The sequence below is a fragment of the Mya arenaria genome, chromosome 9 (assembly GCF_026914265.1).
Source record: "Mya arenaria isolate MELC-2E11 chromosome 9, ASM2691426v1".
NCBI classification, from domain to species: Eukaryota; Metazoa; Mollusca; class Bivalvia; order Myida; family Myidae; genus Mya; species Mya arenaria.
In genome coordinates, this window is record NC_069130.1 from 56,183,127 (window position 1) to 56,208,857 (window position 25,731).

Sequence of the window (25,731 nt, forward strand, 5' to 3'; positions counted from 1 at the left end):
TTTAGCCATTTTTTGGCTTAAGCCCAATTATCAATCGATAATAAAGAGCTTCATTACTTCCTCATATGAGTAGCAAAGTCAAAGTGTTAGCTTACAATATGTGAGGAATAGTCAAGGAATTAACGAGGTAAAAATCGTCTTACAATAAAACCATTGTATAAGTTTAAGAGTTAGAAGAGTTTATTTTGAAAGAACTTGTCAGATATTCAATTCCAGAAATGTTTTGTAGTTAAAAGTGGTTGTTGGAACAACATTTTAATGAATGTATATATATATACAATGTATCATTATCATACCATATACAAATATACAAATTAAACAATGGATACTACAAAGACAAGCCCTTTGAGTAGCCTAAGTTCCAATCTAATACTATCGCATTATTTTGTTATGTGCGACCTATATTTATGATCAATTGAATTTTTCCTTAAGATTTAAATTAAAAAGTAGCACTTAAAATGTTCTTACTAATATGTGCATTAAGTGAATATAAAAACGCGGACGTAGATGTTCTATTCAATCGGTGTATCTTTTCTATTAAAATGAAAAATGAAACTTTTATAAACAATCGTGAAATCATAACTTCTTTCTTCTTGTAAGTTATTACAAATGAATATAATTTGACAGTAGCTATAATGGATGCGAATGCAGTTTGTGTTTTCATACAGTTTAAAATGAATACCTCCATGCATATAATATAATTTATAAAATCGAAAAAGACGTATGTACACGTGTCGGAAAATTTTAATTAAATGTAGATATTAATACTAGATTATAATAAATTGAAAAATATCATATTCGGTTAATAGATGTAAACGTTTTGTAATATTGTGTATAGGAAAATGGACAATATATATTATCCTTAAGCATAAATGCGCTTTAATATAGTACAATATTTCTTATTGTATAATGATATACATATTTGTTTTGTTCTGTGTTATATAACAAAACAGATCATTGTTATGATATTGTACTTTTGTCTGTATAATTTGGGTTTCCAAAAAAGATATTTCTATTGCTGATCCAAAGTATATTATTATGTATTCGATAAATCAAGTAAACAAATAATATCGATAGGCAAATTTAAACTACAGCCTTTCAAGCATAGATAAGCCTAAGCGCTTTTAAATAAGGACTGTCTTATGGTTATCGACTAAGGATTAACAGACAGGTTAAACAAAATCTGTAAATATATACATACATTAATAATATTCCATAAAGCCGTTAGCTGTTCGTAAATAAGACATCAATGTTGAATAAATATATCAAATTGTAATATTAATTGATTATATTCAAATATAGAACAGTAAAACACAAATTTCAAGCCTCATTGTTCAACGTTTAACTAGTAAAAAGAGTTGCAAAAGCGCTCAAGATTAATACATTTTAACGAATACAAAATTTCGTCGTTTTCTGTCGACAATGTGCTAAACGATCTCAGAGTTCAATATTGCTGCTAAACTTTTAATCATTCGAGAGACAAATACATACAGTCCACTCGAAATTATCAGTTCGTAAGATACACATTTGTATAAAACTATACTGTACGTATTAGAGTATACATGCATACAACATTGAATGTTTGAAAGGACTGCACAGATACCCCTCTTATCTTCCATAAGGTTTTATGTATACGTGAATGCTACCTGACTACGCGCATCAAGTCGGAGGTGAATTAGGTACCTTATTACTCTAAACTTCACGACTAAAATCCATCGCGACTTAATATGTTGATGACTGTTTTGGCAATTAAAAAAACTCTCTTTGCACATGCGAATTCAGTAAATATATATCTGTTACGCTAATCTGTCACGGAAATGATCTACTTGAACTCTCTGAAATAGTTTGTTCATGAAAGATGCACTCTTACGTACAACTAAGATTAACCACAATTAATACATTTCTTTTAATATACCAAGAAGAAAAAAAAAACACAATTGTTCTTATGAAGCATACAGTGTTTAATTTGAAAGAGAGTTGCAGCAAACACGGTATTTCTACCTAATGAGACAATAGAAGATCGCAATATTTTAGCATTCACCAATCATTTAATATTTAGGTGTTTTCAGCTATTATATACACGGTTACAATCTTGTTATCAGTAATTAATACTTTTAATAAATGCATAATTTAGTAAGTAGTTAAAGATTTATCTCTCAAAATTTATGTTTGTTATACATGAGTATGTATCGATTTTTAATAAGAGTGTCACTTTAACGATATATCTTCTGATTGACATTTCTGAAAACGTTGTCTTCACAGACTACAGTCCTAAATTCCCAGAGCCTGTCCCTGATACCAAGGTGACCAATTCCCCATTGGCCGGCTTCAAATGACCAATGTCTATAGACTTCTGTCTATTTCCCTTTGATGCCGTGCCCGTACGCTCTGTTTACTATTCTTCGGTTCTGTAAACATACTATGACAGTTCAGTAGTCCCATATGGTCTTCGATCGCAAAAGAATTCTAGTAGAAGATGTTCTTTTCATCCGATGGAGACATCATCCTACGTTAATGGACATCACGACCGTACACTACCAACCGCGCAGTATCCACTTAAACTCGTATTTGCAAAAGAAATGCAGCGATTGCGTAATCGCGGAAATTGCGGTTATATATTCCGTTGTAGCCAATGCGGTGGTGCGTGTCATCTCCGCGTTCATCTGCTGCTATCGCATAATACTTCCGAAAACAGGCACGCGGCGTTACGCCGCGATGACACTTACCGCGATACAGGTATATAACAGGTAAAAGTGGTACAAATAGAAGAATATGTTAATTGAGCCGTGGTCGCAAAATTGTTTTTACCCGATTACGAGCGTAAACAATCTTATCCCCCAAACTTGATAACTATGTCACTGGTATATTGAGTGTTTGTTAAATTGCGAATTGACTGAATATAGTATTTATTCACAATCACACAAGTTTAACGATGTTTAATTTCGAAATTTAGATTTTTTGAAACAAGAAGAGCGTCTGAATACTTCCACAGTTGCAAAGAATAATGTTCATTAATCAAACGTTTTGGGTACGAAACAAGATTTGTAGATTACGGGTCGTGTTTGTATGAGTTTAATAAAACTTACTAGAATTATATGTATACGACGGGAACAAAGAAAAAGTATTCAGATAAATGATAGCTACCTTAAAAACCTTTAATTAACCCTTCGCAACACCGCGTATCGTGGTGACTCGACGCAGTGTAACGCAGGGGAAATTATAGGTATGAGCGCGTTGGCCACTTTGCTTCAATCACGACGTATAGTGAAAGTTAGATTAAAAGGATAACGTCCGCGAAAAGGAAAACACGCGGCGATGTGCGAAATATGCGAAACGCGTGGTTGGTAGTGTACCGTTGAAATCTTCCTACTTTTGTCTTTTATGTTGCTGTGTAACTGTTACTTCTCTGAATATAAACCCTTCTCATATGCTTCTCTCCCCCCTAGTCCGCTCTTTCACCAACACTTACCCTCGACACCTTTGATATTTGCCGTTTATGCCTTAACGTGGTACCAATAGCCTTTACCTTAACTTCAATATAATTATCTAATAATAGCTCGTTTTGAAATAATCCGTAATCATCTAAAGCCAGCTAACTTAGTTTGAAAGCTGCTTATCCCCATTATATGATAGTCCATCATGATATGTGCCAAGCAAAAGCACCATTACATGTTTCAATGAGTTGCGCTATCGGTCATATATATGCATACTAGTAAATCAAGTATCAATTAAAGTTTTATGTTGTAAAATGGACTTTAAGAATTTTCTTTCGAAATATCTCAAACCAATATTTCCAGAAAATGTTTATACCAATTTAGGTGATAAAATACAGATTTATTTCAAATAATATGTAAGTATTTAATCATTTCTCTTGTTAAAGACATTTATTAAGAATAAATGTAACTTCAAGTGTATTTCATATCAAACCATTGCGTTACTTCTACAACATGCCAATAATCAACATAAACTAAATATTTATTTTTATTGTCCAAATCACATGCATTGCCTTCTCTGTTAGATTTATTTGGCAAATATCTAAATGATTGGTTATACACCAGTTAAAGACATGTAAGTCATAAAATCAGACCTTTAGTACACTTTTGTATTTTTCCTGCCAAACAAGCTTTCGTTACTTATATATGAAGCTTACTAACATATCGAAATAAAAACAACCTATTTACCCTTGTATTGCATTTGTTATCAAAGTCAGTACACACTTCAATCATCATCGTTCATTAACGTTATTAAAGGGAAATCCAACATGCATTCAGGTACTTACTCGCCGATAACACTCTAAACCAAATCCATACAATGGATTGCATAGAAGCAATTATTTAGAATGCCAACTTTTTTGCTAAACAAGTAAAAATGAAACAAAATAAGAATAAAGAAAAATGACCATCAATATAGAATATACAACAATCACATAAAGCTGTCAATAAAAGTATCTATTAAATTAGAACTTTGAATACCAGGTATTAAAACAATGTCCACTTAAACTCGTATTTGATACAAATTCAATACCAAAAGCAGAGTAAGTAGCTTAGAGTTTTTCAAACTGTGGTTTCATCTCAACCTTGTGTCATTTACTTCAATAAAGATAATAATTATTATATTTTCCGGAACTTCAATGGAATACATGTATATATGTTGCGGCATAAAGTGAAAGAGAAAATAGTACATTTAGTTGCTGGATCCTACTTTATTACCAGCAATGATCGGCCATCGGCTGCCTGAGTCATCCATCATATTTATTTCAGGTATTGGCAAGAATTAAACCTATGTGACTACAGTATGGGAAACACAGGGAGTAAGACTGAAGGTTCGCAACCTCTATGTATTGTATCGTCTTTTACTTTCATGAGTTATATAATTCAAACATAGTTCAGTTCTAATCTGATGTTGTATCTGTATGGTTCAAACTGTATATATTTAGTTATTGTAGTACTTCAGCTTCTGTCTGTAACATACATTGATATATATAATATAACTATGATACTGATTATTAAACTTAAATTATTGTCCAAACATATTTTTCTTGAATAATACATGTCCTATCCTTTCATTTTCTTAGCTGCCTTCATGTGAAACTATGGTTTTGATATCAAGTGTTTTGCATGATCTGATGAATTTCCCGTTATAAACATTGATTGGAATATTCGGAAAATTATTTAATGTCAGTTCCGTCACCATTGATTGCATTTCATTGATCATCACAAGACTTTGACAATATGTGCATGGGCAGAGTGAATCAGCAAAGTCCAATATCTAGCCATGTCAAACCAGTTGCTTTAAAGTAATGGCCTTTAAATAACTTAAATTTCACAAAACTTTTTTCGAGGATCTCGTCTCCAATTATCAACGAACTTGGACAATATTTGAATGGGCAAAATATGTAAGCCAAGTTCGGTAACCAGCCTTGTCGCCGAAGTCATTCAGAGTTATGGCTCATGAATTGCTGAAATAACTTAGATATTATGTTGTCTGCGCTGTATATGTTATGGTCTATCATTACAAAATCTAGACCATATATGGGCAGAAGTTCGATAACCTGCCACGTCGCCCTATTCACTTCAGAGTTCTGGCAATTGAATTAATTAAACTACAAGTTAGAGGAACAACCGTGTCAGTCCAGTCACTTAAGAGTCATCTCCAGACCTATGAATTGCTTAATGAACATCATGTATAAAATCTGAATGTTATATGCGCTGTAACTTCAGGAGCCTTTGACCGATCATCATCAAACTTTACTATAATATTAGTTTTAGCAGAATATCTCGCATAATTCGATAACAATGGAGTCCAGGCTGTAACTCTAGCTGCTTCTGAAAGATCGTCACCAAACTAGAAGAATGTGTGTATATGCAGAATGTATCGTTCAAGGTCGATAACCAGCCTAGTCGCCTCAGTCACACAGTTTGGTCCCTTGAATTAGTTTAATTGCACAAACATTATTTTGTTCGAGCTGTATCTCTGTAAGCTTTCATCTGCTCATAACAAAACCTGAACAGTATTTGAAGATTGAAAAAACACGTTTACTTTGTGTTCAATAAGTTGATTTTAGTTCAACATATGGCGTCTCGACCAATCGGAAGAAGTTTATTTTTAGATCATCTGATAACTGACTTCGATTTTGCCTTGCTAAATATCACTTTTTATGGACCTTTAAAGAGGTGTACACCATATCATCAGTCACGAACTGTAAAAGAACAAAATTGAAATCAATATTCAGTGTTCATATCGCTTTCATTTTTTGTTTCAGTTGTCCTTGGATTTTCTCGACTTTCATTTCGCTTTCACGAGCAGTTATAAACTAGATTATTTGTATCAAATACCATTGAACTCGATGTATGTATATAAAAAAAGATAAGTTTTAAGTCTACAACTTCGCCTATCATTTCTTTCGTACTCTTTTAAAAGAAAAAAAAAATCTTTCTTTCATGTTTCAGACCAATGTGCAATCCAAGATCATGATTCTATCAACCAGAACGACTTGGGTACGTTTTTTTCTATTATTTGTTTCGATCCCTTTAAATCAATTTTATTGACCTCGACAGTTGTTAATATGAATTATGTATAACAGGTGCATAATGATACACAATTATTGACTAGGGAGCAATTGAATGTGATCTGATAATCAGTAGCAGAAATTCATGTTGACCGAGGTGCAGCAATGATCATGTAATGATGTATTATTACATAACGCATAACGGAATCAGAAGATGTGCATTTTCTTTCTTGATAAATCTATGAACATTTTTTTGTAACTACTGTTGAACTATTATCGTCTTTCTATACAAAGATTTTCTAGATCCAAGTTGCCCCATTGTTATAACTTTTTCAAATAGGTAAATGCAGCCAATAATTTATAATATTCAAAACCAACATAAATTATGTGTGACCAGGCTGATATTTATTGCTTTGCTTCATGTTACATGGTTGTCTGGTGTTTACAATCGGATAAATGTTAAATGTATTATCTGAAAAACGAAGGACCCCTCAAAACAATATATATGCTACTTTTTGATAAAGTTACCGTTAATCATGCATTTGTTATATATAAAAATATATGATCTGTCTAATCGTCCAGGTACTCAGTGAATAAAACTGTTAAATATATATAAAACAAATAATACAAAAACAAGAACATAGTACACACTTCTTTATAGATCCAATATCAGGATAAATAATCTGCGAATTTTGTGCATTATTTATATTTATATTTATAGCATAATATAAGCTTTCAAAAATTATTCTAACTAATCATTTCTTAACATGATTTAGCCTTCAAAGTTTTTTAGAATTGTACTCATTTAAATTTAAAGGTACAATCAGTTACATTAAACAAACATTTGCTTTTCATGAGACACACGATTGTTATACTTAACATTATGTACATATATGTGATCATTATATCATAAAACATAAGAACAGTTTACAAAGTCATTATCTCTTATAATGCAGCTGCAGCATTATACATAACCGTCCGGGCTTTTAGCAATACATCCATTATAATTGACTTTTAATTTATCGTTAAAACTTAGGTAGTATAAGGTGACAACAGAAGCTGCTAAGATGATTGATTCGAGTAAATGACGTAGGCTAAAGACCATAATTCAGGACTACTTTATAGCATCAGTTAAAACAAAAGTGATAGATTTTACACGCTAAAATAATGCATAACTATATGATTGAAATAACTTTATTTAAGACGGGACGCCGGTGGATGGCCGTGCTTTGGAAATGGAGAGACAACAAACGTCTGTATCTGCAGGTGAGTATGAAAAGGTAGAGTAGAGCTCCTTGACAATAACTATTAATAGATACGAGGACTGGTAAAACGGTCAGAGACGTTAACATGATTATTTTATATAGCAAATTAAAACAATAACAAAAAATTGCCAGTGAGTCTGCTTTTTATAATCAGTTCCTTCACAAGGCTAATTCTAAATTATTTTACGATGCACTCTTACTCCAAAAAAAGATTTACCGCAATTAATACAATTATTTTAATATACTCAAAGGATGAATTAATGTCAAAAACATTGGTTCTTATGAAGGATAACGAGTTTAATTTGAAAGAAAGGTACAGAAAACACGCTTATGAGACGAAAGTAGATAACACTAAATATTTTAGCACTCACCAATCATTTAATATGTATGCGTTTTCAGCTATTAAATACACGGTGACAGTCTTGTTATCAGTAATTAATATTTCCCATAAATGCATTATTAAGTAAGTAGTTAAAGCTTTATTACTCCAAATGTATGTTTGTTATGCATGAGTATGCATTGATCTTAAATAAGTGTCTCAACTTAAATCAATTACAGTACATTTTCTTATTTAAAAAAAACTCCACAACTTGATGAAAAAAAAATATACAATAACCAATTCGTTCCAATTTTGAAAAACAGTTGTATGTGTTGAATAACCTTGCAATTACTATATGTGTTACGTCTTAATGCAAGCAATATCTTTGTTAAGTATTTGATTGAATGTAATTTCAAAGATAAAAAATGGTTATATGCTTTCAAAGCTTGATCAATTAAACTATTTGGTACCCGTGACAAGTTACCAGTTAAATGGAACTTAATTCCTAGGAACAATGAAATTTGAAAAAGAAATCAGATGAATAACCGGGCTAAAGTAACAAGAGATAAAGAAACATGGTATACATTTGAAAAATCCGAAACGAAACGACATCTTTAATTTGAAAATCAAAGGCTGACTCTAGAATAAAATAATTAGGCAAATCAACACAGACAGCTTAGAAGAAGAGGTGGTTCAAACTGGCGAAACAGATCACAAACAAACATAAATCATCAATGTATTAATCACTGATTAAAAACGGCATGGAAGGAAGCAGTGACGAAGCTAAAGTTTTCCTTCTTAACACCTTCTTCACAGTCCAATTTTGACAGTACCAATCATGAACCTCCAGAATTACCAACAACCGACTTATCACTACCATCAATTACTGTTTCGACACAAGATTGAAGGACGCTGTTACTCCAATTGATCCTTCCAAGGGCAGCGGACCAGATGCAGTCAGTCCAAGTCCGAGGTAAAGAAGTACTGTCTTTTGCAATATACATCGAAAACCTTCGACAGATTATGCCACCGATGTTGTTGTTTTCTACAACCCTCTTTATTTGGTAAAGAAGGTTCACTACTTGATTACACGATTGATTTTCTTCTTAGCTGCCGAACTGCAAACAACAAGTTGTTATTTTAATTTCGCTTTCATTTTGGAAATCTATTAACGCCGACGTGCCACAAGGTTTCATCCTTGGCCCTCATTTTGTCTTTAAAAACGACATTGTCGCCGACATTCAAGCCAATATTCGCCACTTCTCTGTCGACGCCAGCTATTACATTATCGTTGACTACCCCATTGAAGCCAGTTTCGTTGTTAAAAACGACTAGTCCAAAATCATAAAATTGTCTCAGTCCTGGTTGGTATCTTTGAAAACTGCGAAAACAGAATTTATTTTGTTTTTACGCAAATGCAACAAGCAAGCGTATCCCGAAATTGTTATGGATCAAATGGCAGTAAATGATATCGAAACTCACACATATTGGTCTTGCCCTGTCGAACAACGCCAAAAGGACATGAAACATATCGTATACATTAAACAAAGCTTGGCAGCGAATTGTATCCTTAGATCTCTTAAACAACATTTATCTCGACAAAGCCTCGAACGCATGTACATATCCATCAATAGGCCGATATGGTCTGGGATAATTGTTCTAATAACCTGAATTGACTTCGAATCCGTTCAAAACGAGGCTGCAAGAATAATCATATGAGCTTTCATATTTTGTTACATCAATCGGCTAATCTGGATTTTCGCCCACAAAGGCCCATACTTTTCTACAAGATAAAAAACAATCTCGGCCCATCAAATTTATCAGACCGCATGCCTGCTAACAACAACTAAGTGTATTTGCTTCGCTCTGCGAAGGACGTTTCAACAAAACACACACGAACACAATCCTACAATTCTTCCTTCTTGCCCACACAATCCGGGTATGAAACGCACTTCCTCTCAGCATACGATCAGCACCCACACTTCCGGCATTCAAAAAACAACTTCAAAGCAGACGCTACCATAATCAGCACATCTTTATAAGTTCGGCACTAGAAGAATGCAGATATATTGCACGCGCCTTCGACTTAGATATAGTTTTCTGCATTTTGAATTGCATTGCCAAAATCTATCAGGAACACCACTATCTGCGGGGCAACTGAAACCGCCACTCAATACCTTATCCAGTGTCCAAGATATTAAGAAATGTGCGAATACTGCTAACAACCTGCTGTATGGCAACGAACATATTTCACAGTAAGTTTGTTTTACAGTTAAGCATACTTAATCATCTCACTAAGTATGAACACTCACATTAAACAAGTTTTCATTCTTCACTATGTTTTGCTTCTAAGTACGCTCAAGTAAATTTGCGACAAAATCTAGTCCATATATTTTCAGGCTTATTACCCAACGTCATTGTAAACTAGAACAGGTAAACTCAAACATGGAAAGAAACTTGTCTTCCAATCCATTCAGAAAGATTCTATACACTTTAAATGTGTACATGGTGCACTGATTTTTTTGTGTATATTGAACTTAATAAATATGTTTTAACTGATTCCTAGGTAACAAAATGCATGGACAATCCAATTAACATCACCATTAACAGACTTATTGAATGTAGGAATTGCCTGAATAGTCATATAACTGTATATTTATTTATTAGTTTGGGATAATTTCTATATATTAAAGCTAATTATAGCATAATGAATAATTCTCAACAGAAATGAAATATTATTAGACAGGCATACAAAACTGTATTTCAAAAGACGCTAACGTCATTAGTTTCTTATTAATGAATCATATAAAATGTTAGTGTTGGACTTACAAAAACAGAAAATTTAAAAAAAATCCTCGATTGGGATAGGCTGAATCAAAATTGTAAATACCAAGTACAGCCCTCCTTTAACTACTGACACTGGTTTTAGAATTAAGCCTTGAAAATTATCTTGACCTCATATAGCTAGAGTTACACTGTCCACTTATTGAAGGTAAAAGTTCTTATCTCAAAGGTCAATTATACATTTTGCAAGATTAATTTTAGTCGTATTATGTTATTATATAAATTTGCTGATGATATGTTTTATCAAAATGACCTAATGTTTATATTCACAGCTGGAGGTCGTATGTCTGAGTCACCAGGTGAGACCTTTTTATGTCACTTTTGTAGCATGGCAGATATATAACGATCAGGTTGTCCGGCAAATAACTGGAAGATTTATAATATACTAGTATACAAAACCTGGTTACAGTGTTTATTTAAATGTGTATTAGTATACTATCGGGACTGAACTTGATTAACAGCAAAGATCGTTTTATTAACTCCAGAGTTATTGCACTTGAATGGTTCAAATTTGACAATATTCGCTATTCAAAGGCACACTATCTCGAACAATCGAGATCACACTGCTCATTCATAGTTTAATGTGGAACATATTACTCTAATTACATAAGGCCTGCTCAAACATGATAATTTGTATATCATTTTTCATTCAAATAATGGCGCACCAGGCAGGCGACATTATGTTGCTGAATCATATCTTCTAAACTTTGGTTATAGTTAATAGACAATAGATAATAATTACTTAGTGTTATTTTTTAAATTCTTAAACAATATGCCTTTCCTTGAAAACGTTCTGAGTACAACGGGTTTTTAATGAGTTTATTTAAGTTGCGTAACAAGATCTAAGGTGTTGATGACTTTGAATTGACTGTACCTGATACTGAAGCAGTATTCTATGACAAATAGTAGACGTTCCAATATTTATCAATGTTCATTTGGAATAAAATGAAATTTTACTTTCTATACACCTTTTTCGAGATATTTTTCTATCTTTGTTGGATTAAATTTATCTTTTATTCGTTTGTTACTTTGGTAATATTGCATCCTTTGTGAACGGGGTTCATTTGTTTTGATATAGTAATATTGTGTTGATATTCAATCTGCTATCTTATATATTTTACATCAAATAAATGATAGTTCGGACATTTGAGAGCAATTCATAACTATGCACATTTGTGTACTGATAATATGAACAAGATGTGCAAAATAACGTTTTTGATTCTTGCTTTCAGGCTTCATTGAAGTATTGTCAAGCATAACTTCCCGAGGTACGTAAAATTTATAAAATAAACTTAAATAAAGAACATGTTTATTGAAAGAATTTTGGTTCGATTTGAGTTTAACATTCAAAGCATAAATAGTAGATTAGAAACAAAATACCATATATTGTACAGAAATAAAAAAAAATGATAATAGAAAGTAGAATCTTGTTCAATTGACATTCTGCCCCAAAATGCATGATTTTAGCGCTTGAACGCCTCTTTTAACGTTTAAGTTTAGACCGGCCTCGGTTAAACGGGCATTCGACACACATCATGTTTTCACTATGCTCACTTTTACTGAAAGAAGATAAACATGAAGTCATAATTCTGGTCGAAATGGTCCAAGCACAACATCCTATAAAATACAGAAGAGTCATTATTCTAATCATAATATACGCAGCTCTATGATGAAATGCATAGCTTAAACAAATGTGATTGGAATGAGAATGTAAATAATATGATTAACAACCTACAATCGTAGAATTATGTTTTTTTAAACATTAATCAAATCTTGAATTACTTCCAGAAAATTTTGCGTCTTCGACCACAAGCAAGTCAACAGGAAGTTTCGTGTCTGTGGGAAGTATGTATTTGTAGACAAACGATGTGTTTATTACTCACAGTATGAGTAAATGGAACTCCTTCAATCACGAATATTTGTATCGTCAGTATATACTGTATGTTAAAAATCACATGGCCGATTAATATGTTAATGCTTAAATCATTAGTTAACAGCATTGTTTGATAATACCAAATGAATACAAAATCCCTTACCTGTCTTAGACCATGTGATTAAGAAATCCGACCTATAATAAGCTAGTTTACTTAAAGCTCTATTAACTATATAGCTAAATGTTGCTGCCTGTTAACCCTATACAATTTTCGAATCTTCAAAGACATTGTTAATATTGGTAAAATAATTTAATCTTTTTAAATTATATGATTTTTTTTTTATAATGTTCAAAGAAAATATATTCTGCATCCGTTTATTTTTATAGTTGGACACGTAGACAATGGATTTATCACACCTCTTGATATAAAAGAAGAGCAAAGTAACCAAGAGCAACAACCGCAATTTTGCAATCACGTATCGTCAATAAGGCAGAACTTTATTTTTCTGTTGGAGGAATTGTCAAAAGAAGACATTCGAAACGTACTTGACATTTTGTATCAAGAGCATGAGATTACAGAAGACTTCATGGAAAAGGTCAACATATTAAGCACGAGAAGAGAAAAGGCGAGAATGCTTCTTCAAAAATTGTTGCGTTTAAAAGCAACAGCGTATGAAGCATTTTTGGCGGGCTTAGTTAATTCCGATCATTGCAAGGACTACGTCATAAATAAACTGCATGAATCCACGCTTTCTATTGGTAAGTAGTAAAACGGTTATTCATTGAAGATTTTAAAACGACAATACCTACGTAATTGTGTAATACGACGTTATCTCTTTTATAGTAACCACATCAAGCACATACGTTTACTCAGAAGAAAGTTTGCGCATTAAAGCAGAACAATATGAAAACATATGCAAAAATGCATTTATTTAAAATATTATGTTGACTGAAGGTTTCATGCAGATTTGGAGTCATATTCTTAAATACTCTTTTTCAGCTTTGTGTAACTGTGCGTTATCAAAAGAGCAAATGGTAGACCTGTTATCATATAACAGAAATGTCCTAAAGGGAGCAATTGACGAACCAGAAATGATCGGTGATTACTTCACTGTTTTTGATGACAAATTCGAAACTCTGCAGGAAAATATTGCTTCCGAGAAACGCCAAAGAGACAAGGTGAAAGAAATCATAAAATTTGTAAAGAAAAGACTTCCAGAAAGATTTTGTATTTTTCAAACAGCTTTAAAGGAAATGCATTACGACGAGGTCTTTGAGATAATGAACAAGCCGTGCACAAACCGTCAACAAGGAATAGGTATTTTTGTCCAACTCAAATGTTGATGTTCACTAAGTCTCATATATATAAATTAGTTCTAAGGCCGTTTCAATAAACGATTTTGGTATGTAATTTGTGCAAACGTCGTAGGTGAAATTGTTGGCTTAAGTTTAATTCACAAAATTGAGTAGCAAAGTACATGTAATAAAATTTTGGCACCAACAATTAAGTTTTTATTGAAATGGACCCCAGCGAAATAACGGTTCCTTCCAACCACGGAAAAGTAGATCTAAATTTTTGGCCATGCATGAACTCCTTATCTTGCTTTCGGGAAAATATGGCAAAGTACCCGTATGGAACTAGTTTTTTTATTGTCATCACGCAATTATCTTCCTTGTGGAAGACCGTCATCTGTAGCACCATGGAATCCTTGTCTTATGGCAGTATTTAATCCTTTTTCAATTTAAATTGCACCAAAACATGTTTTCATTTGCACTCAAAAAATAATGCGGCGCTCTCATCAGAACTATTTAAAGAACAATTCGTCTTTTGACATATTTTGAATCAATGCACCCATATCTATGATAACCACAAATTATCACAAATCTATACACGAAATATTTAAACTACGCACAAAAGAGTTCAAAACCCTCGCGCAGGTTTCCTCTGCTCGGGTTGGTAGGAACCTTTCTAACACGAGCGACCATTTAAGATACTTCTAAGGTTACAGACTACTTGTGTAACTAGCAGTTGAATAACTCGAGTGTCTTTCTTTCGGAAATTAAATCTAAATGTTACGTGAAAAAGTCCAGTTACGTCATCCACATTTTATTTATATTTCGTTTTTCAACTAGAATATGCGGATACAGTTGAACAACACAATTGGCCAAGCGTTGTATGCAGTTCGTGTGGGATAGACCCGGGCCAGTTAACCAACGTACTTAAAGGTAGTTGAATGCCGTGTAGTCAAATCTAAAAAGCTATCATATATTTTACTGTGATACTAGTATCAAAACAATAAATGACTGGCAAAACAAACTTAGTGAAAACGTTGTACTTTATTTAAGAGTTAAAAGAAAATGTCTATATTGTTCACGTACTATTTACTACCCCTTGTTGATAGTACAATCGACCATAAAAAGGTTCTAGACCAATTGTCCACACCAATACTATAGGCAATAATTTTATCTTATTAATGCTGGGAACGATTATATTTCAACTTTTTAGTAATAGAATTGGGTTATTATACCTGCCATATGAACAAGCACCAAACAACAACTTGCAAACACTCATTTGAGCAAACGTTGTAAATCCGAGCATAAAAAAGTTCAATTAACATTGGCGTTAACAACACTTTTCGGCTAATTAGAGCATTTACTCTCACATGTTTAAACATTTTTTTACAAGAGCGTTGATGATAATTGATAATTGTTAAAAGCATTTTGTTTACAATTTACACGAAATGTATTTGTTTGATTTTGACTCTTTAAAAAAGTGAACGTGTTAATTTAAAACAAAAGATTTGTACGTGCTTTTCATATAAACTTTAAAGTTTAGATAAACTCCTTTTTGTCAGTTTTGTCTTGCTCATTTTGGACAGATTACAATTATACGGGATAATATATCTTTCGAAAAAGACCCGTGAGAGCAGATTATTATTGCATTGAATTTGAGACGAAGTTAATCTAATTGCAGTAAAAACTTCCAAATTGTTTTTGATTTAAAATTAACCTAAGGCTGAGTGCATTCTACATTAGGTAATGCACATAATAATTTCATAAATATAACTTAGTTGTAGACATTGATTCGTCGTATTATTTTAAGATAGATTCCGTTTAAACTAATGTTTTAGCTGTATGTACAAAAGGGTTTAGTTGTCAACAAGCATTTTCACTCTTTTGCTTTCAATATGATTGTTAAATATTTAATTATGTGATCAATATATGCTATAAGCAAATATATTCTTCAGGGACGCTTTTATCCAAACATTGCAGTCTATAAGCGCAAAAAAAGTTCATAAAAAATATATCGTATCGGTATTGTAAGTTAGTATACTGAATTGCGTCAATATAACCGAATGACTGAGCAAACAATTTGTTTTAAAGAATTAATTACTTTCATTAATAAGTATATTGGAATTTTGAAAGATGCTTCCACCGCGTACATGCTTGTTAATATTCATTAAACTACTTCCTTTCGTATTTCCACAAAAAAGATAATCTAACAAATTTCAAAGTGTAGCAGTTAGGTTCCTGACAATGCGGTAGACATTTCTTTAATTGTTTATCAAACGTCACGATATCTGACGTCACACACGGTATGTTGTTGATGTGTATCTAATACCGACTATCAATATTTGTAAAAACAATAACTACACTTGTTGAAGAATTTATAATTTATTAAGTGGATAAGTACTGATTTTTTTTCTAAAAGACTTGTGTTATGTGCTGTGTGCTAGTAATGTTCATGTGCTGAAATAGCAAAACTCAAAGGACTGAACGATTTTTAAAAATAGGAAGTGATTGCCGGGATTTGATAGAAAATAAATTATTAGAGTTTAATATATATATTAAGTTGTATCATGAATTCAGCATCAGTATTCTCTATATTACTTACTTGATTTTCATCATTCCACTGTTCAACAGTTTCAGAAGCAACGGACGTACAAATCACGTTTGAGAATCAAAGACTACACAAAATTATCCTGCAAAACTATCGCAAAAACAGATGTGCTATTAACGTAAAGCTAATGGAGAAAGGTGTTTTACTGTTGGACATGAAAGAAGGATCAATAATTTTACGCTTAAAGCGGACCGGTCGATTACCTCTCGACATATATCAGCATGTTATAGGCTGGTTACAAACTGTTCTTTGCAACGAAGCACTGCTCCCAGAATATCGTACTTCATGCGAGAGATTTGATGCAAAAATTACTCCGGTTGAAATTAGAGGTAACAAATGTATCAATTATTAGTCTTTTTGATAATGATTATTAATTGTAAATCAATGTTTATGTTTTGATTGACGTAATTTGACAAAACTACTTTATCTAGGAATTTCCTTTGATATTTTTATGTCATATTGTTTTAAGTAAAAAACAAATAAAAAAGAATGTTTGTTGGAAACAGTTTCCACTGTGCTCTCGTTAGGATGGATATATACAAGGAGAGACGGGTACGTTACATCATTAAATGTACAAGGGCTGTGTAGCCATTAAGCGATATTTCAATAAAATTAAACGTAGCCTAAAAACTACATTTTTGACAACATATTTTTCTGGAATGCTTATTCAAAACAATGAAGAGTTGGTTCCTGTTTGACCAGTCATGACAGACAACAGTCCGGGAGAATGTTGTTTACAAAACAGTAAACTATGAATTATTATATCACATTTACTCACGTATGTGTAAAGGATTTGTGATTGAATTTAGACATATGTCGACGATGCATATGTTTTACAGATTCATTATCGGATGCGCATGATGCTTATGATATTATTCGCTACAACAAGAGTTTCCTGGCGGAAGAACTAGACGCGAATGTGTATATCGAATATCTCTACAGGAAAGGACATATCTCAGATAAAGATAAGAAATGCATTGTGCGTGTCGAAAACAGGAGAGGAAAAATGATGACGTTGCTGACTGTCATACTAAACAATCCTCCAATTGTAGCAGAGGATTTTCTAAACGAAGTTGAAAATAGCTCAGACAACTGTCTTAGACGTCGTCTAAGGCCAGATAAAATAGCAAGTACGATTCATTGGATACAACATTGATTGTAATTTGATTTTAAATTTTCTCTAAACATGTTTTAGAAGCAAATTATAACTACTTACATTTATCTATAACACCTGAAGTATGTAATGATTTTTCGCAATTTTTCATGCCATTTTTTGTTCTGTTTAGGCACATTATATATTGCGAATAACCTGATGGATGTTTTTCCTGGGGTTATTGAAATTCTTCCCCTTCGTATTATGACTCATGAGTTGCAAGACTGGCCAATGCCAGATGATGTTCAACAGTTTTTGCAAATGGATGTACCAAGAAAAACAAAGGCTACGGTCATTGTTCAGTATGTTCTGGCATCGGATGAGACCATTCGATGCAGATTTGTCCAGATATTGCGCGATAAAGATCTTATTCCAAACGAAGTACTTCACCATGAAGAAAAACATGCATTGACAGGTATGTACATTAAATTTACTCATCTCACATTTTACGCTGTTAACTACTAGTATTAAGCGGGGGTAACTTTGCATTGTGTCAATAAAAACATTTTGTGTTTTGTGCAAGGGCAGTCTTTTGATTTAAACAGTCAATCCAATGTGATTGCTTTGTAATTTTTAATAGAAATGTCCGCGAAATAACAATAGGATTGTGATACTTTATACAGATAATACTTTATCACGAAAATCTGGAGAAATCGAACGAAACTGCTTTTCAATTGGTGAATTTCACGTACTCCGCTTCTCAAGCCATTCAAGAACACGACGTAAGTCATTATTTGTATGCTATGCTAAATACGTATTTCCATCACAGTAATGAATTTCACATCTTATTGTCATACAGTTATTTATAGCACACGTATTATATATTTATACTGCGTCAATAAATATAATTTGACAAAAAGGGGAAATGAGAATGTCAAATAGGAAAACTTTTCCTAAAATCGTCAAATATTAAACACTCAACTAGATTTTAAATCAAAATCATTGTGATATTCCTACAAAGGAAACCGTCGTTAACTGGGACACCATTAACACCATAACCATCAAAAACTTGCATAAATCGGTTTTATACGGTTTATGAATTTCTTAATTACTTGCGTGAAAAAGGCGTGGGGCCAACACTTACTTACCACACAAAGTAGCCCTTCAATAACAACAATAATAGTAGTAGTTGTAAAAGTTTGTAGTAGTAGTAGTAGTAGTAGTAGTAGTAGTAGTAGTAGTAGTAGTAGTAGTAGTAGTAGTAATTATCATAGTAGTCTAAAAGTAGTAGTAGAACTAGTGGTAGTATTAGTAGTAGAAGTAGTTTTAGTATTAGTAGTCTAGTAGTAATAGTAGTAGTAGTAGTAGTAGTAGTAGTAGTAGTAGTAGTAGTAGTAGTAGTAGTAGTAGTAGTAGTAGTAGTAGTAGTAGTAGTCTAGTAGTATTAGTAGTAGTAGTAGTAGTAGTAGTAGTGGTAGTATAAGTAGTAGTAGTAGTAGTAGTAGTAGTAGTAGTAGTAGTAATTATCATAGTAGTCTAGAAGTAGTAGTAGAATTAGTGGTAGTATTAGTAGTAGAAGTAGTTGTAGTATTAGTAGTCTAGTAGTAATAGTAGTAGTAGCAGTAGTAGTAGAAGTAGTAGTAGTAGTAGTAGTAGTAGTAGTAGTAGTGGTAGTGGTAGTAGTAGTAGTAGTAGTAGTAGTAGTAGTAGTAGTAGTAGTAGTAGTAGTAGTAGTAGAAGAAGTAGTAGGACAAAAATAAGGTTATCAATTTTACCAACGCTTTTAACTGGTGAAAGTGCTTTGAGCAGAAACGTCAACTACAAATTCTCGACAATAGTCTTTCATCATATGTGTATTACAAATATGTTCCTAGCAGATTGAATTAGACCCTTTGCTGTACAAACACGACATTTTTGGAAAATTAGACTTTCATTTTCACTAGGACCATGCCTTACATGCAATTTCAAAATTCAATGAAAAAGCAAACATTTGGTGTGGATTAGACGGTTTTCATCAAATAAGTAAGACTTGGTAATCTGTGTATGAAAATAAAATACGTGTACGATACGTCCAAATAATACTTAAGAAAGGAAAACTTGACTGAGTTTTTTTTTTCTTCTGATTACACTTTTAGCTTTATGTTTACATACAAAAGATTAATTTGTCTAACAATCTTCTTCAGTGACACTACAAAAACACCTTGAAAAAGACTCTGACACCGTACACTGTCGATGGTTTAACTGTTTGGCATTTTTCATTCGATTGTTTTCGACGAGCCAATATGAAATGCATCAAATGGAGAAAACGTTGACGACCCGAAAAAGATCATTCAGTGCTGATTCCGGATACACTGGATCCTATCACGCTAGTTCTATGAAATCACTGGATAGAGATAGATTCGCTTCTGGTATGTCATCCACATTTTCAGAGAGACGCATAGACTCCTCTACGATGCCAAGAATAAGAGAGTTTAATTGGGATTCAGAGGTTTGATTATTTTTACTACCAGGGTCTTCTGTGATGTAAAGGGTCTGCCTATGAACCGGATGTATACATAATTGTACCTATACTGTTGAGTGTGTCCCTGTTTTTATTATTGTTAAAAACGAGTTTTCTTGGGTCCGATACCTAAAACAAGTAAATGTATTAAACTTAATTGAATAGAACAATGACCGGTGTAATTTTAAATAAAACATAATTTATCACATCAATATATACACAATTTTAACATGGGTTACACATTAACAAAATCCAATTCCCGAAAGATGGTTTGTATTTTTTTTTATAAATTAAGAATATGACATTTAAAACAAGTTTTGCTGTCAAATAGATCAATATCACTCACAAAGATACTCACTTTTATTGGTTTATAACCTAACAAAGAAAAAATTAACCCAACCTATAAGTCCAAAGGAACACGAAGTCAACTGTATGCTACCGTTTACATGCATATATGTATTTTCTGTTGTGCATAATTGGGTATCTATAAATTGGATGAACAAGATTTTCTATTATTTTTTTTCAAAAGTCCAGATACCAAAGTCAATTTTATTTGAGAATCATGTTCGTCTAGTGTCCAGATGACATAGTCAAATTTATTTATAATAATGTTCGTCCAATGTCCAGATACCCAAGTCAATTTTATTTTGAGAATCATGTTCGTCAAATGTCTAGATATTCATGTCAAATATTTTTGAGAATCATGTTTGTCCAGTGTTAAGATACCTAAATCGTTATTTTTACTAAACATCTATTTCACATAAAGTTGTGTAAATGTATATAACTTATTGTTCTTACTGTTTAGTACCTAGATAAAGCATTGTAATTAGAATCAGAAAAAGGTATTGTATTTAAATTAAAGAGGCTTTTATGATTTATTATCTAAAGGGTATGTTTACATACAATCGATCTATTAGTGTTGATTTTTGTCTCTCATGAATACAGTTAGATGAAAGTTTCATCCAAATTATTTTTTTCTTTGGAATTGGCAAGCATGACAATCCGTTTATTCATTCCAAATAATCACATAGACAAAATATTATGAATATACATAGTTTTCATGTCGTATCAAGAAATTACATAATAATGAAAAGTATCTTTTGTATATTTCACAAAATCATTCAAAAAACGAGATGACACATTTTGTTTGAATAATGACTTTGAAGACTATTAGATCGTAGTACAAATAATTAAAGACATTAACATAGAATAATATTCGTTCGCTTACAAAATATGTCTTATAAATACAGTACGTATTTGGCTAAGCCGAAGGACAACATTTACAGCATTATACTCTTTTTGGTCTTTTTCATATTTATTGAAAATATAATGTGTATTAAAGTTCTGTTAAAACCACCTTTTTTGAACACGTCAGTTCCAAAAAACAGAAAAGTAGGGCGAATGTATGAAACAAATGTTCGTAATCTTCTAATCCATTACAACTGATACACAGAGAGGAATCTTTTATCTTAACAAAATTAACAAGTAAACAAATTAAAGTTGATCGGAACGAGATTATGAAGTAATTCTATATTAAATTATTGTTCTCTGTCAACGACTGATTTCGTGTTATATGATACCAATTTTTGCAATTAATATTCTCATGTATGCGCTGATTCTAAGTGTGCATAAAGGGCTTTTCAAAATTGTGTTTTATGTAGATCTGGTAGGTGTCTATTCGTCATGTCATTAAGAGGTATGATTTTGCATGTTAGTAATATTTTTATGTTTACTTTTGTATTCATTGATGTGTCAGTTGTTGGCGTGTTTGTCAAGCGATTTGGAACGGCTTTTCTTAGAATATTTATTTCTGCAATCCAGTTATGTTTATTACTTAATATGATATTTGTGTCTATTTTGCCTGAGTTAGAAAGAATGTCGTTAACGAAAACTATATAAGAATCGATCCAGTTTTTGAAGATAAGAATGTTTTTGTTGCATTTGATAAATTTATTACCCCGTATTATTCTCTCTCTTTTACCATAGTGTCTAATAACGTCAGTCTGGTTAACAGGAAGCGCTGTTTTAATTGAATCCAAATAGGGAACACGCGTTTATAAAATTTTGAAAATTTATGTGTGTATTTCATCAGTGATTTCATCGAGTCGACGTTCATATGAAAAAATATGCAATTATCTCCAAATTGATTGAAAGGTTAATCCACTATGCTAATTTATTTTTAATGAAACGATGAATGAAGTCTGTTGTTTTTTGTTTTTGTTTTTTTTCATGTTATTTTTACCGCTGTTATTTTCACTGAAGTGAAATTCTGATATGTTCACTACACTTCACCGCTCTTTTATATTTTGGTTTTCATGTTGCTTAATAAAAGAAACGTACAGTTTACCTTGACGAGTGAACATGTTTGAAATTAACTTTACAAAATGACGTCACGAAAATAGTGTTTTATAGCAATTTTTCAACACCAATTCAATATATATTGTGCTATTTCGCGTAATGTAAACAGAAAATGTGTTTTATTTATGTGAAAGATCGAAATTTATTTCATTGAGTCATCACAATTAGCAATTGATTTTTTTAACGAGTGGCTGAACCACAAGTGATAATAGAGTTTATTGTTAATACTCGGTGAAATATATTCCGATCTTACACGGAAATAAAGTATTTACTCTATTTCTAACATTTATTCATTTTTGATCTTGGTATGTTTTCCAAACTTGTGATAAACTTGTTTTTGTTGTTGCTTTTCTGTGATGTTTTGCAAGGTCATTTTAAATATTTAATTTGGATAAACATACAATTTTTTTTTAGTTTACATCACTTAATCATAATGGGACTTAAAAGTCCATAATAAACACAACTTTACTGTTATACACGTAGAAAATCTAGTTATTTCGTTGGATTTTGTGCCATTTAAAGGAGTCTATTTTAATGGTGCTGATTTATTTTATTTCATGAATTTTTAAATGGACTAGAAAGCTTTATTAAATTTAATGGCTATTACAGTTTAAACCGGTCCTTTCAAAATACTAGTATGAAACAATGAGATGATATGAAACATAAACATTTAAAATTTAATATGGTTTCTAAAAACGTGTATGTAAACAGAACATGCATACAAGTAAATTTAACTAAAATTTGATGTATCTGATGCTTGCCTATTTGAAAGGTGTACACAGATAAAAAATCAGATTCTTACAGCTAGTGATCGAGGCATTTTATTTTGTTTTTTTGGCATTTTTTAAGATAGTGTCATTCGTTATTTAATACTTAAGTATTGAAGCAAAGAAAGTGTTTTTTGCCCGGCCTTAATATCACAAATCTCTGCCGACTGTTTTGAAATGTATTCATTTTTTCAAATGGTTTCTAAATGGGATATTCTGTGCTTAAATGGGGTATTCTGTGCTTGTATCGCAAACCGTCGATGTCAGATAAAGACTTTAAAAAGTATTCCTCTAATTGTTTGGAAAAATGTTGATAACTTTTGAACATTTCATCTGCATAAGAGATTTTAATTATGACTTACTGAAAAGACATAAATGTAAACATCTCCCTTACATTTGTGATAACTTTCGGTTGGGGGATGTTATCTCTGAACCTACATGTTTTATGAAAAACTGCAGACCTACATTTATTTATGTCATCCTCACTAATGCAACGTATTTATGTGTAACACTGTCAACTTTAATTTCGGCCATAGCGACTGTCACAACCCCATAGCAACTAGTTTAAGAGTACAATGTAAGCCAATAATGAATAGAAGGTCATACATCAACTTTGACAACGACCCTTTAAATTAATTATGGATTATATAAATTGGGCTCACGAAAACCTACTAAAACAAATCATTGACGAGCATGCCCCAGTTAAAAACAAAACAACCCCCCCCCCGAAAAAAAGCACCAACTTTCATAAAATCTAGGTACCGTGAACTTATTTACAAGGCTCGTCAAGCAAGTAACACCTATAACAAAAATCAGAGCATGTCAAACTGGTTAAGCTGCACGAAGAACAGAAATATTAAAACCAAGGTCAAAAGGGAGTCCTTAGCTGTTTATTTCCAAGAACGGTGAAGTTGAGGACCCAAATGTAAAGTCTTTTGGCCGACAATTTAACATTTATCTCACAAAAAACTACAAATAAATCTGATAACCCAATAATACTCAAAGACAACATGGGAAATCCGTATCTGACCAAAAGCTTGTGGCGAAAAAATGAACTCATTTTACATGAAATGAATAAAGTCAAACATATTGGAATATCTGGAACTCAGCTTAGAGATAAAGACAAAAAACAGGAAAATTGCCATGTCACCTATTTTTCATTACAACACGGTCACCGATTAAGTAACGGAAAATAAATTGATATGTTAAATCCAAAAAACATTTGAAAATGAATAAAAACTATGAAATAAAACAATAAGGGGCAACTAATATATTTTTATGATTGTTTCAAATTTATATATCAATAACATCTGTCGAACACACAACTACTTGTGCCGTTTTTCTTCGGCTAGTATTTGTTTGGTCGTTACACGTTGACACTTTCAATAAACATTCTTACACAGAAGTAGGTTCAGATAGTGTCAGGACAGTGACCTGGCGGAGATTAGGATGATTAACAGTAGGTAAAGATTCACCCAATCTAAGGAACAACTATGCGTTTGTACGCTACTGTTTCTGATATTATCAGCAAAATGTAGTAGTATTTAAATTACATGATAAATTAAATACCTCCTCTTAGCAAAACTTTACCATGTTCTTTTTTCTAACAAAATGAATTAATAATAACATTTTTACTAACTACACATTATTGTATCATGCTGTAATTCTCATGTACATAATGCTACTTAAAATTTTGCTGTTTAAAGTGCAAACGATTATTCTTAAGCTGTACTCTTGTAAAAGCTTATCAATCTACAGCGGTGTATATCAACTAGAGGAACAGTGCGCGTGTGGACTGGCCGTACAGTTGTGACACTAGTTGATGTTATCATTGTATTCAGTGCTCTAATCTATCTTAATTTTTGTAATTGTATGCATGAATATAATAAGAAACGGCTTTTAAAAATCTTGTTCCAATATTGTACCCATTTAAAACTATGTACTTTTATTTACAGGTCACCAGCTCATTGTCATGTTTTGATATATTACGTATGTTTGTTATTCATGTATGAAAAAAAGCTCTTTGAGTTAATGTCTCTTGTTATTATATACCCGAAATTGAATAATGAATATAGGTATCTTCCATGCCCGAGGTTAACCGAGTTTCCCAAGACACCCTGCATGAGGGTCGGGATGAACCTTACACGAGCGGCTATGGTAGATGGTTTTTCTCCAGCCTTAGTTAAACAAAAACAAGTAAAATGTCATTTATGCTTAGTGATGCTTATGTGCGTATGGATATGCGATTATTCGTGGTTGTCATGGACATTCGCGCATTGATTCAGATTATGTTAATAGTCAAA

General features: G+C 32.3%; 1 protein-coding gene across 3 annotated transcripts; it reads left to right on the plus strand.

Moving 5' to 3' along the window:
• On the plus strand, positions 1–25,454 carry LOC128246826 (uncharacterized). Of its 3 annotated transcripts, none has more exons than XM_052965290.1 (16): positions 1–127; positions 4,761–4,822; positions 6,450–6,497; positions 7,712–7,774; positions 10,279–10,347; positions 11,209–11,235; positions 12,169–12,204; positions 12,725–12,781; positions 13,197–13,568; positions 13,810–14,127; positions 14,943–15,035; positions 16,734–17,039; positions 17,550–17,840; positions 17,997–18,278; positions 18,487–18,585; positions 19,987–25,454. In XM_052965290.1, the coding sequence occupies exons 2-16, from the start codon at positions 4,795–4,797 to the stop codon at positions 20,295–20,297; spliced, it is 2,400 nt and encodes a 799-aa protein (XP_052821250.1). In that variant the 5' UTR covers positions 1–127; positions 4,761–4,794; the 3' UTR covers positions 20,298–25,454. The 3 variants fall into 3 exon arrangements, with proteins under 3 accessions (XP_052821250.1, XP_052821252.1, XP_052821251.1); XM_052965291.1 differs by lacking the exon at positions 1–127 and adding an exon at positions 1,623–1,670; XM_052965292.1 differs by lacking the exon at positions 10,279–10,347.
• Positions 25,455–25,731: the final 277 nt, after the last annotated feature.